The 13,008-nt window shown below is 43.1% G+C and overlaps 1 protein-coding gene across 12 annotated transcripts; it reads left to right on the top strand.

Moving 5' to 3' along the window:
* Positions 1-354: 354 nt before the first annotated feature.
* On the top strand, positions 355-7,012 carry LOC110504125 (heterogeneous nuclear ribonucleoprotein R). 12 transcript variants are annotated; one of them, XM_036961595.2, is made up of 11 exons: positions 355-456; positions 3,151-3,317; positions 3,416-3,534; positions 3,692-3,814; positions 3,935-4,048; positions 4,245-4,421; positions 4,694-4,829; positions 4,927-5,132; positions 5,310-5,462; positions 5,555-5,664; positions 5,763-7,012. In XM_036961595.2, the coding sequence occupies exons 2-11, from the start codon at positions 3,155-3,157 to the stop codon at positions 6,313-6,315; spliced, it is 1,854 nt and encodes a 617-aa protein (XP_036817490.1). In that variant the 5' UTR covers positions 355-456; positions 3,151-3,154; the 3' UTR covers positions 6,316-7,012. The 12 variants fall into 12 exon arrangements, with proteins under 12 accessions (XP_036817490.1, XP_090074979.1, XP_090074977.1 ...); XM_090218853.1 differs by having other exon boundaries at positions 369-456; positions 3,717-3,814; XM_090218851.1 differs by having other exon boundaries at positions 369-456; positions 5,313-5,462.
* Positions 7,013-13,008: the final 5,996 nt, after the last annotated feature.

Raw genomic sequence — 13,008 nt, 5'->3', positions numbered from 1 at the left:
CGGTGTCAAAGGTCACTTTGATAATGAGTAAAGTTGACTGAATATCTTTTATTGGTAAGATTATCAATACTTCCCGGGTTGTGGAAAGCAGAAATGCCAGGTTGAAGGTTATTGTGGAGACTGCAAAAGAGAGATTGGGGTAACAGATGTTACTGTTGAAATGGTTGTTGGCATGCTGAACAATCCTAATAGTGGAGTGTTTCAGCATGATAATGTTTAATGGCGTTGGGGAGGGGGAGGGTGTAGTATACCTTAGTAGGGATTTATTTGTTTTTATTTTATTTTCATGGTAGCACAGATCATGATTGATCGTGCATTCCAGCACAGTAGGTGGCGGCATTTACTTAAACGATTGTTTGCGGATCGCCATTATATCATAGAAGAAGAAGTCTTTCGCGGACAGATTTTGGGGGACCGGGAAGATGGTGGAAATTGAGGTTTTGTTTGAAACTGCTGGTGAGTCAAGTGAAGCTAATAGTACAGAAAGTGAGAATGAGTGGGTTACAGTGACGAAGAAAAAGGGAAACGAGCAGTAAAGGCTATGTTGGAAAATAGGGAACTGCTAGACCTGTTTTTAGTTGGAGTCAGGGTTTTGAATCAATGCTACTTGGAAATCCGTTTAAAGTCTCCAGGAAAATCTGGAATGTGTTGGAAGAAAGTGTGTAGTCGTTGAGAGTCACAAGAAGTGGTCTCATTTCGATTGTTTTGCGTGTCTGCGGAGTGGAACGCTTCCTGCATGGATTTTCGTAGCAGGGCGCCTATCAATTGGGTTATTTCTGGGGTGGTGTAAGAAATAAAGGCAGAGGATATAACTGAAGACATCGATGGAGTGGTTGGTGCACGTCGATTGACCTGTATGGTGGATGGAGTAAAGAAGTTAACTTCATCAATGCTACTGTTCTTTGATGAACATATGAAGTTAGGATTCATGAGATACCCTGTAAGAGCTTTTGTGCACAAGCCCCTTCAGTGTCATTAATGTAAAAGATTTGGTCTTATGTCAAGTGTGTGCAGAAGGGAAGAATATCATATGCCAGATGAAGGGAAATGCTGCAACTGTGGAGGTGAACATGTGCCTGCATTTTTGGTGTGCCTTGTTAGGGTGAAGGAGAATGAGGTTGCAAGGGTGTCCTATCTGGAGGCGGTGAGAAAATTGGAAGGAACGAGTGGCAGGGAAGAAGTAATGGTAGTAGAGCCACCACGAATCAAATCAAATCAAATGTATTTATATAGCCCTTCGTACATCAGCTGATATCTCAAAGTGCTGTACAGAAACCCAGCCTAAAACCCCAAACAGTTTCCTAGCACGGTGGCTAGGAAAAACTCCCTAGAAAGGCCAAAACCTAGGAAGAAACCTAGAGAGGAACCAGGCTATGTGGGGTGGCCAGTCCTCTTCTGGCTGTGCCGGGTGGAGATTATAACAGAACATGGCCAAGATGTTCAAATGTTCATAAATGACCAGCATGGTCGAATAATAATAAGGCAGAACAGTTGAAACTGGAGCAGCAGCACGGTCAGGTGGACTGGGGACAGCAAGGAGTCATCATGTCAGGTAGTCCTGGGGCATGGTCCTAGGGCTCAGGTCCTCCGAGAGAGAGAAAGAAAGAGAGAATTAGAGAACGCACCCTTAGATTCACACAGGACACCGAATAGGACAGGAGAAGTACTCCAGATATAACAAACTGACCCTAGCCCCCCGACACATAAACTACTGCAGCATAAATACTGGAGGCTGAGACAGGAGTGGTCACGACCTGTGAATGTTTCTCATCAACCGAGGGATAGTGAAATGCTACATGTTAAAAAGGTGGACTTTGTATTATTTATTACAATGGTCAAACTGTACAGCACAATTGGAGAATAATTCTAAGAAAATTGGAGTCATTGTGAATGCCGCTGAACGTTTTCTGGGTCTTCATGATTTCACAGCCAAGGCAGTGCAAGAAATCCTGTTGGTGAATGTAGCCTGTGTAGGGATGTATTTTGAAGTGGACTGTGATTGATGTATGATGTTTTTTAGTTGATGTGTTTTATTTTGTATGATGTCGTTTTCCATCTTTCCCGGAGTTGCTTAATCCATTTTTTAAGTTGCTTATTCAATACCCCGTCCAGCTGGTGGCGGTAATGCACCATTAACATTGGATGCCAACCGCCGTTAAACCCCATCGAAGAAGAAGTAATCCCTCTCGCTTCGACTCTTCTCAAACATCATATTCATATTTTCCATATTGGATCACTCTTTTGGGTAATTGCTGAAAAAATATATTTTTCGATAGTGTTATTTTCCTGGAAAAGATAGGTAAGTGTATGTTAACTATTAATTGTTCACCTCTTTTGGCGGATGGTTTATTCGAGTTCTGAAAGGTGTCCAGCAAGCTAACAGGCCTTGGATTTAACTAGCTAACGTTAGCCCTGCTAGCTAGCTATTTGCGTAGCCAAGCTTATGAATCTTGATACTAGGTTGTGTTTTTTTAATGTTGGTATTTCTAACGCTAAAACGATTATTTGGTTGGATGTGAAAGTTCCCCAAGTTGTGACAATCCAGTCTTTTAGCTAGCTAACGTTGGCTGTTGGAAGGGGGCGGGACGGTGCTTAGTCAAGAAAAACACCGCAAAGCCATCTAGCGCGACATTTTATATACAGTACTTTGGCTTGACAAGCTACTGTGGCTAGCCTGTCCCCGATATAAACGTACCTTTAACTTGTCTCCAGGTATTTGTTATTGCAGACCACGGTTGTTCGAATTGAAATTAATGTTTAAGCATTTCTGATGCGTTTACAACATATTTAGCTACCATCTGAAAGATACAAACTGTTAAGATTGCCATAAGATACCAACCGTTCCGTTACGCTTGTTTACACTGAGCTGCAGCGTTAACAAGCATAACGGTATATTCTTGCAAACTGTTGAGTACTTTCGGGGGGTTAGCTAGATGGGAGTAACTATTGCAGCAGGACAGCATTAGCAAATATGCATATTAGAAATGGGGACGTTTGTGTTCCCTACAAGTTACTAGTGTCATGATCTGTAAAAAGCAGTTGAAACAATATCTTTGTGTTTTAGATTATAATGTCAAATATTATGTTCTAATGAGCAACATTTGAACTGAAATTCTGTTTTTATCTTCTCTCTATTCCCCTTTCTCCCAGGAGAATGGCTGCTGCCGAGGTGAACGATAGTTCTGCCCTAACAAAGGAGGAAAATGAGGTTATGGAAGCCGTGGCCGAAGGCGAGCACACAGAGAACTACCAGACACTCATCGATGCTGGACTGCGGCAGAACGTGGCTGAGAGTCTCGACAACATATTCTCAACCGGTGGGGCAGTCTAATCTAATTTCTAAAGATACATGATGTTGCTCGAGGTTCCATGAAAGGCCAGTTTGTAATAGTAGTAATCTGTCTTGTACCCACAGGGTTGCTGGCGTACGCTGACCTAGAAGAGGGGGTCATCGATGCTCTGCGGGCATTGAATGAAGAGGGAGCGCTGTCTGTACTCTCACAGTTCAAAGAAAGTGACCTATCTCATGTGCAGGTGAGTTACAGGGGGAGCTGAATGAACGAGAATGAATGGAAGTCAGTTTTAATGATGATACATTCGAGTCTAAGAAGTTGACATTGAGGGGTCTATCATTTTTCCTCTGCTCATAACACCAATACATAAAGCAATTCTGCTGTGGTTTAATTTCCAGAACAAAAGTGCTTTTCTTTGTGCAGCTATGAAGACGTACAGACAGAGGGAAAAACAAGGAAGTAAAGTACAAGGAAGTAAAGTACAAGAATCCACTAAGGGTCCTGCTGAGTCCAAGATCAAGGTAAAATGCAGCAGTTTGAAAGTTCATTCAGTTGCGTCATTAGAACTTCCTGTGTGTGTCTGTACACCTGCTCAGGTTGTGTAGTTATGTAGTGGTTATGCTAATGTCTGTGTTCCCCAGGCTCTGCTGGAGCGGACAGGATACACCCTGGACGTCACCACCGAACAGAGGAAATACGGAGGGCCCCCACCAGAGGAAGTGTTTAAAGGAGCACAGCCTGGGATTGGAACTGAGGTAAAGCTGCTGGAGTTGCTTCATTTTCAAGTAACATTATTTGAAAGGGTTATGGTCATCGTGGCAAAGCCATTGACTGCTATAGAGAAGATAAATGAGTTTGCAAGACTGTGGCTCCAAGAATGTCAACAGAAAAGTTTTATATTCCCCGATCACATTGTGTAACCCTCACTCAGGCTCTGTTTTCTGCCTTTAGGTGTTTGTGGGAAAGATCCCCAGGGACCTGTATGAAGATGAGCTGGTGCCTCTGTTTGAGAAGGCTGGCCCAATCTGGGACCTGAGGTTAATGATGGACCCCCTCTCTGGTCAGAACCGGGGATACGCCTTCATCACTTTCTGCGGCAAGGATGCAGCAACTGAGGCAGTGAAACTTGTAAGTCCCTGCAGCCAGTCTATAGTCTTAGTTTATCTTCTAAGAACCAAGGTGCTGTTTCCCAGGCACCGATTAAGCCTGGTCCTGCATTAAAAATCGCTTTCAATTGAGAATCTTCATTGGGTGTGCTTTTTAGTCTAGGGTCAGAGTTCATCTGTGTCTGAGAAACCAGCCCAAGATGTGATACATATTTAATTGGAGCAGTTGTCGGACCACTTTCAGCTCCCCTTTTCAACGCTACAATGTCATCTTTCCCCTACACTTGTTTTCAGTGTGACAACTATGAAATCCGGTCTAGGAAATACCTTGGAGTATGCAAATCCGTAGCAAACAACCGGCTGTTTGTCGGATCAATCCCAAAAAACAAGACCAGAGAGAATATATTGGAGGACTTCAGCAAAGTCACAGGTCAGTTAAGTGCAGACCAATTTTGTTTACATTGTTTTATGTTCTGTGGGTCATCATTGGTCACATATCAGTGATGTGACTCTCCTCCTTCCTCCAGAGGGGCTTCAGGAAGTGATCCTCTACCCCCAGACGGATGACAAGGAGAAGAACCGTGGCTTCTGTTTCCTGGAGTACGAGGACCACAAGTCTGCAGCTGAGGCCCGCCTCTGCCTCATGAGTGACACGGTGATGGTGTGGGGGAACCCAGTCACTGTGGAGTGGGCCAACCCGGTCACTGAACGCAATGCGGGTGCCTTGGCCCAGGTGAGTCATCTCTCTCTCTTTGTGGATCTCACTCACTCTCTCACACTTTCTTTCTCTCCCCATCTCTTGTTTTTGTTTTACCCCCTCTGTGTTCCACTTCTGTTCTCTTTTATTCAACTTGTGCTTTTATTTCTACTTTTCTAAACTGAGTTGAACTTTGATATCCGTGTGAGTCAGCAGGTGAAGGTCTTGTTTGTCAGGAAGCTGTCTGCCTCCGTCACAGAGGAGCTACTGGAGAAGACCTTCTCTGCGTTTGGCAAAGTGGACCGGTTGAATAAGATAGAAGACTACGCCTTTGTCCACTTTGAAGACAAGGACGCAGCTGTGAAGGTGGGTTAAAACGTATTAATTGTTTTCTGTTTTTTATGGGAGGGGGGGTTTACCTTGTTTCGGCTATGTAACAATTTTCCTGTTTGTCTTAGGCAATGGCAGAAATGAATGGGAAGGAGCTTGGGGGAGGGGAGATTGAGATAAGAATGGCAAAGAGGAAGAAGGCTCGAAATGCTCAGCGCCAGGCCACCAGAAACCGAAGGTGAGGCCACAGAGAGACTGGGATTTACTAACATCTATTATCTGATTGAGTAGATCTCCCATCATGGGATTACATTGAAGCTGATATGTTTTCTACAGGAATGATGCCGATTACAACCACCCACCGCCACGCATACCTCCACCAGATAGGGTCCGTGGCCGAGGGGGCGGGGACTATGCCGCCTATCCCCCAGACTACAACAGCTACGATGACTACTACGGCTTTGACTATCACGACCCCCGCAGAGGTTACGAGGACCCCCACTACGGTTACGAGGACCCCCACTACGGTTACGAGGACCCCCACTACGGTTACGAGGACCCCCACTACGGTTACGAGGACCCCCACTACGGTTACGATGACCCCCACTACGGTTACGAGGACTTGTACAGCATGAGGGGCCATGGCAGACTGCCCAGCAGGGTAAGCCTACCCCCACCCAGGGACCGCAGACCACCACCCACACAGGGCTATGTGCAGAGGGGTCCACCCATTGGAGGGCCCAGGGATGGCAGAGTAAGGTCCCGTGGGGGACCCTTCCAGCCACAGAGGGGCCGCGGTAACCGAAAAGCCAGGGGGAACCATGGGGGCGGGAAGAGGAAGGCAGACGTCTTCAACCAGCCTGACTCAAAGCGCCGGCAGACCAACTAGCAGAACTGGGGCTCTCAGCCCATCGCCCAGCAGCAAGGTGGCGATTATTTCGGTAACTATGATTAAGGTAATGATGAAGACACATGAAAAAGGCATTTGACAAAAATACAACAGAAATACCCCCCGAAAAAACATTTGGCTGCAGTTCTTTTTACTTTTTATTCTCTATCCCTCACGAAGAAAAGAAACATCGCTGAGAGAGAAAAGTGGTCAGACCCCAGGAATCTGCTTGATTGGCTAGAATTGTATTTTGGCCTATAGATGTGAATGTAACTGTTTTGCTGAATCCTTTCTTACTGTTACATGGGACTTATGTTTTAACACACAAATCACTTTTACCTAAGTGTTGTCTAGCATTTCTAGAGGTAAATTCTTTTTTTTGCTGGTACAATAACTTCCTATGTTTTCTTTGGGAAGCCATTGAAGTTTCTCTGTTTGTATTCATAACTTTTTTATGTTTATTCCGTTTCAATAAGATTGTTTTATTAAATTGCCAGATACCATCAAATTCAATGTTTCATTCAGTATTTAGTCTATTTCTATTTTATCTCATTTCACATTTGGAACAAGATTTTCTCAGCTTTTTGCTCATGGAATAAATCAAGAGACCAAATTTCAATTATCAGATACTAGAAGAATTTATGACAGCGCACAAACAATGTATGAATGACTGAATAAAAACATTTTGGCTCTTTTATTTTTTTAATTGTATTTTTTATTCAGGAAATGCCACTCTTATGATCTGGTAACACCATAGCAGCTTGTTTGTACAACAATGCAGATTTTTCTACCTTAATATTTTACGTTGGATTAAACTGGAAGCCAGAACTGGAGACCAGAACAACCAAGAATTCAAATACATTCCACTTCCCTGAAGTTCCTGGATCAGCTGCACCTCACCTCCACTCAAACACCATGAGGCGCAATTACTCAGTGATTTGCTATTACAGACCAAGAATCTCCAAAGGGTTAAAAAGTTATTAGCAAATGGTCATAAGTAATGTCAGTGATGCTAATCGTTTGTCTTTTGTCACTATAGCAATGACCCCTCAAGCCCTTCAGTATTTCCATAGAGAAATGCTCAGAGCAAACATCTTTGGTCCCATTATATCACTGTTTGTATTTTTTTTTCTCCTTTTATTCCAACTTACCCAGGTGGTGAAGGGAGAGCTGCATCTCTTGAATGAGGAACAAACTCAGCCTGAACTGTGTTCCTTTACAAAAGGGTGAGCTATTATACTGAACAAGAATATAAACGCAACATGTAACAATTTCATAGGTTTTTTTTGAGTTACAGTTCATATAAGGAAATCAGTCGATTCAAATAAAATAATTAGGGCCTAATCTATGGATTTCACATAACTGGGCAGGGGTGCAGCCATGGGTGGGCCTGGTAGGGCACAGGCCCACACACTTGGGAGCCAGGTCCAGCAAATACAGACAAATACTCCTCAGTTTCATCAGCTGTCCTGGTGGCTGGTCTCAGACGATCCCACAGGTGAAGAAGCCGGATGTAGTGGTCCTGGGCTGCCGTGGTTATATGTGGTCTACGGTTGTGAGGCGGGTTGGACGTACTGCCAAATTCTCTAAAATGAAAGAGGTGACTTATGGTAGAGAAATTAACATATAATTCTCTGGCAACATCTCTGGAGGACATTCCTGCAGTCAGCATGTCAATTACACCCATCGTCAACTTGAGACATTTGTGGCATTGTGTTGTGACACAACTGCATGTTTTAGAGTGACCTTTTATTGTCCCCAGCACAAGGTGCACCTGTGTCATGATCATGCTGTTTAATTAGCTTCTTGATATGCCACACCAGTCAGTCAGTCAGGTGGATGGATTATCTTGGCAAAGGAGAAATGCTCACTAATAGGGATGTAAACTAATTTGTGCACAATATTTGCGAGAATAAGCTTTTTGAGCATATGGAACATTTCTGGGGTGCCTGATGAAGACCTAAGGGTCGACAGGTTTGTTATAAATAAAACCACCTGGGAGCATGAGCAGCAGTGTGTGGCATTTTCCTTTCTGTTTTCCATCTTTTATTTAATCTCATAAAATTTGGGATTAGCACTTTACGACAAGCATTTCGCTACACTCACATTGACATCTGATATATGTGACCAATAAAATTAGATTTGATTTGACATGTTACGTTTTATATTTTTGTTCCGTATTTATTAGTAGTTTATTGCCCAAAGCGTTTTTGTGAGAAGACCCGTTTCCGGGGTGTAGCTAGGCCACCTTCCACCTCAGGTGTGGAAGGCTGACATCGGCGGAGGTGGTGGAGTGAGGCGCAGGCTATAGGGAAAAAAACAAGTCTAGCTTAAACAGATGGATTTTGATGCCAAATTATTTTTTATTATGCTAATTAGACAGTGTGCTGACTGCAGAAGCAACTCATAAGGAAATCAGTCAATTAAATAAATTCATTAGACCCTAATCTATGGGTTTCACATGACTGGGAATACAGATATGCATCTGGGATCTTTTATTTCAGCTCATGAAACATGGGGAAAACACTTTACATGATGCTTTATTTTTGTTCAGTATACATTGTTTGATAAAACGTAATAGGATTTCCATGGTATTTAATATTCCAAAATAAAAATAACCCTGAAAACAACATAAAGAAAAAAGCTAAGAAGAAGCTCCCCTTGTATCTGAATGCAACAACATAGCATACAGAACAGAGCATTCGGAAAGTTCAGGCCCCTTGATTTGTTACATTACAGCCTTATTCTAAAATTGATAAAATAATTGTTTAAACTCAATATACACACAGTACCACAATGACTAAGCGAAAAAGTTTATTTTATATATTTTTTTCACATTTATTAAAAAACAACAGATGCCTTATGCCTTTACATAAGTATTCATAAGTTTCACGTCTGGAGGAAACCTGGCAACATTCCTATGCTGGTGGTGGCAGCATCATGCTGTGGGGATGTTTTTCAGCAGCACGAACTGGGAGACTAGTCCGGATCGAGGGAAAGGTACGGAGCAAAGTACAGAGAGATCCTTGATGGAAACCTGTTCCAGAGCGCTTAGGACCTCAGGCTGGGGCGAAGGCTCAGCTTCCAACAGAACAACGACTAAGCACACAACCAAGACAGCGCAGGAGTGGCTTGGGGTCAAGTCTCAATGACCATGAGTGGCTCAGCCAGTGACTGGACTTGAACCCGATCGAACATCTGGAGAGACCTGAAAATAGCTGTGTCGTGACGCTCCCCACCCAACCTGACAGCGCTTGAGAGAATCTTCAGAGAAGAATCTGAGAAACTCCCCAAATACAGGTGTCCCAAGCTTGTAGCGTCATACCCAAGACGACTCAAGGCGTAAACGCTGCCAAAGGTGCTTCAACAAAGTATTCAGTAAAGGGTCTGAATGCTTATGTAAATGTTATAATCACATTTATTTTTTATACATTTGCTAAAATAAATAATGTTTTTGCTTCATCATTATGGGGTATTGTGGGTAGATTGATGACGGGATAAAACAATTTCATCCATTTTTTGAATAAGGCTGTAACATGACAATGTGGAAAAAGTCAAGGGGTCTGGATACTTTCACAGAACTATCATGAAGCTGTAAAACAAAGTCTTCCTCTTTCCTGTATTGAATAAGAAATATACAGTATAAATATAGTAGGACCTCAGAGATATGAACACTTTGGGAATGGTGGTCGTTTGAAAACACTGAAATATTTGTCATTTTTTAAATGTACTGGAAGGGTGGTTCCCAAACTTTTTATAGTCCCGTACCCCTTCAAACATTCAACCTCCGTACCCCCTCTAGCACCAGGGTCAGCGCACTCTCAATTTTTTTTTGCCACCATTGTAAGCCTGCCACACACACACACTATACAATACATTTATTAAACATAATGAGTGTGAGTTTTTATCACAACCCGGCTAGTGGGAAATGGGGAAGTGACAAAGAGCTCTTATAGGACCAGGGCACAAATAATAATATATTAATCAATAATTTTACTCTTTATTTAGCTATCTGACATATAAAACCTTATTTGTTTATCAAAAATTGTGAATTACTCACCACAGGTTAATGAGAATGGTGTGCTTGAAAGGATGCATATAACTCTGCAATGCTGGGTTGTATTGGAGAGAGTCGGTCTTAAATCATTTTCCACACACAGTCTGTGCCTGTATTTAGTTTTCATGCTAGTGAGGGCTGAGAATCCACTCTCACTTAGGTACATGTTTACAATGGGCATCAGTGTCTTTAGAGCGCGATTGGCCAAGGCAAGAAACTGAATGCAGCCCTCTCCAGAAATCTGCCAGTGGCTTCTGATTAAATTTCGATGAGGCTCTCTTGTTTATATAACGGTAAGTGGACTGGAGGCAGGGCATGAAAGGGATAACGAATCCAGTTGTTTGTGTCGTCCGTTTCGGGATGTAATTGCGCACCCAGCTCACTCAGGTGCTTCGCTATATCACATTTGACATTGTCTGTAAGCTTGAGTTAATTTGCACACAAAAAATCATACAACAATGGAAAGACCTGTGTGTTGTCCTTGTTAATGCAGACAGAGAAAAGCTCCAAATTCTTAATCAAAGCTTCAATTTTGTCCCACACATTGAATATAGTTGTCCCTGTAATCCTAGATTCTGATCATTCAGGTGAGAAAAAACATCACCCAGATAGGCCAGTCGTGTGAGAAACTCGTCATCATGCAAGCGGTCAGACAAGTGAAAATTATGGTCAGTAAAGAAAACTTTAAGCTCATCTCTCAATTAAAAAAAGTGTCAATACTTTGCCCCTTGATAACCAGTACACTTCTGTATGTTGTAAAAGCGTTACATGGTCGCTGCCCATATCCTTGCATAATGCAGAAAATACACAAGAGTTCAGGGTCCTTGCTTTAACAAAGTTAATCATTTTCACTATAGTGTCAAATGTCTTTCAACCTCTCAGGCATTCCCTTGGCAGCAAGATCCTCTTGGTGGATGCTGCAGTGTACCCAAGTGGTGTCGGGAGCAACTGCTTGCATGCACATTACCACTCCACTATGTCTCCATGTCATGGCTTTTGCACCATCAGTACAGATACCAACACATCTTGACCACCAAAGTCCATTTGATGTCACAAAGCTGTCCAGTCCTCTCAAGGTTTCCAGTGGTTTGCAGAAGAGGATGTCTTCCTTAATTGACCCCCCATAAATGTAACAGACATATACCAGGAGCTGTGCCAGGCCCGCCATGTCTTTTGACTCATTCATCTGTAACGCATAGAGTTCACTGGCTTGTATGTAATTGTTTCAGAACGTCTCTTGCCATGTCACTGATGCGTCGTGAAACAATGTTGTTTGATGAAGGCATTGTCTGTTTTATATATATATTTTTAAACTTTTCCCCTCAGCATTGTCCCAGCCATATCCGCGGCAGCAGGAAGAATTGAAGTTCTCCACAATAGTATGGGGCTTGCCTGTCCATATGACGATTCTAGCCCCTTCTTATTAATGGTACAGTATCTGTTGCTTTTATACATGTCTCACTACTCGAAAGTTGTCATAATTCTCTCCAAAAACTCCTGTGGCTTATTTTTCAGGTTTCCTCGAGTTGTGAGATAGTACTTTTGCACATATACTCAGCAAAAAAAGAAACATCCCTTTTCCAGGACCCTGTCTTCAAAAGATATTTCGTAAAAATCCAAATAACTTCACAGATCTTAATTGTAAAGGGTTTAAACACTGTTTCCCTTGCTTGTTCAATGAACCATAAACAGTTAATGCACCTGTGGAACGGTCGTTAAGACACTAACAGCTTACAGACGGTAGGCAATTAAGGTCACAGTTATGAAAAATTAGGACACTAAAGAGGCCTTTCTACTGACTCTGAAAAACACCAAAAGAAAGATGCCCAGGGTCCCTGCTCATCTGCGTGAATGTGCCTTAGGCATGCTGCAAGGAGGCATGAGAACTGCAGATGTGGCCAGGGCAATAAATTGCAATGTCCGTACTGTGAGACGCCTAAGACAACGCTACAGGGAGACAGGACGGACAGCTGATCGTCCTCGCAGTGGCAGACCACGTGTAACAGGATCGGTACATCCGAACATCACACCTGTGGGACAGGTACAGGATGGCAATAACTGACTGCCCGAGTTACACCAGGAACGCACAATTCCTCCATCAGTGCTCAGACTGTCCGCAATAGGCTAAGAGAGTCGGGACTGAGGGCTTGTAGGCCTGTTGTAAGGCAGGTCATCACCGGCAACAACGTCGCCTATGGGCACAAACCCACCATCGCTGGAACAGACAGGACTAGCGTTTATCATTGAAGGAATGAGCGTTACACCGAGGCCTGTACTCTGGAGGGGGATCGATTGGTAGGTGGAGGGTCTGTCATGGCCTGGGGCGGTGTGTCACTTGTTCAGTTTATGTCTCAGTTGTTGAGTCTTATGTTCATACAAATATTTACACATGTTAAGTTTGCTGAAAATAAACGAAGTTGACAGTAAGAGGACATTTCTTTTTTTGCTGAGTTTATAACACACTGTGGCTGAGGAAAGGCACTACTCCCAATATAAGTGAACCCCAAATCAATGTAGTTCTCATCATATTTTTGCCTCTTCGATGGTCCAACATCCCCGTCTGCTGTTCGGTGCTTTCCTGGGTGAGGGGGCAGTAGCTCTTTGGCTGCATCAGATTGACAACTGTCAGTGTCCAT

This window comes from Oncorhynchus mykiss, chromosome 24, assembly GCF_057628025.1.
Source record: "Oncorhynchus mykiss isolate SJ-2025 chromosome 24, ASM5762802v1, whole genome shotgun sequence".
NCBI lineage: Eukaryota > Metazoa > Chordata > Actinopteri > Salmoniformes > Salmonidae > Oncorhynchus > Oncorhynchus mykiss.
The sequence above is the reverse complement of the archived record's forward strand: the minus strand, read 5'-3'. Positions and strand labels throughout refer to the sequence as shown.

Excerpts from the sequence above, each read along its gene's own strand:
- LOC110504125 (XM_036961595.2), top strand. The coding sequence starts at position 3,155 with ATGGCTGCTGCCGAGGTGAACGATAGTTCTGCCCTAACAAAGGAGGAA. Across the intron at positions 3,318-3,415 it reads CGACAACATATTCTCAACCG|GGTTGCTGGCGTACGCTGAC; the intron begins GTGGGGCAGTCT and ends TTGTACCCACAG. Across the intron at positions 5,463-5,554 it reads ACAAGGACGCAGCTGTGAAG|GCAATGGCAGAAATGAATGG; the intron begins GTGGGTTAAAAC and ends TGTTTGTCTTAG.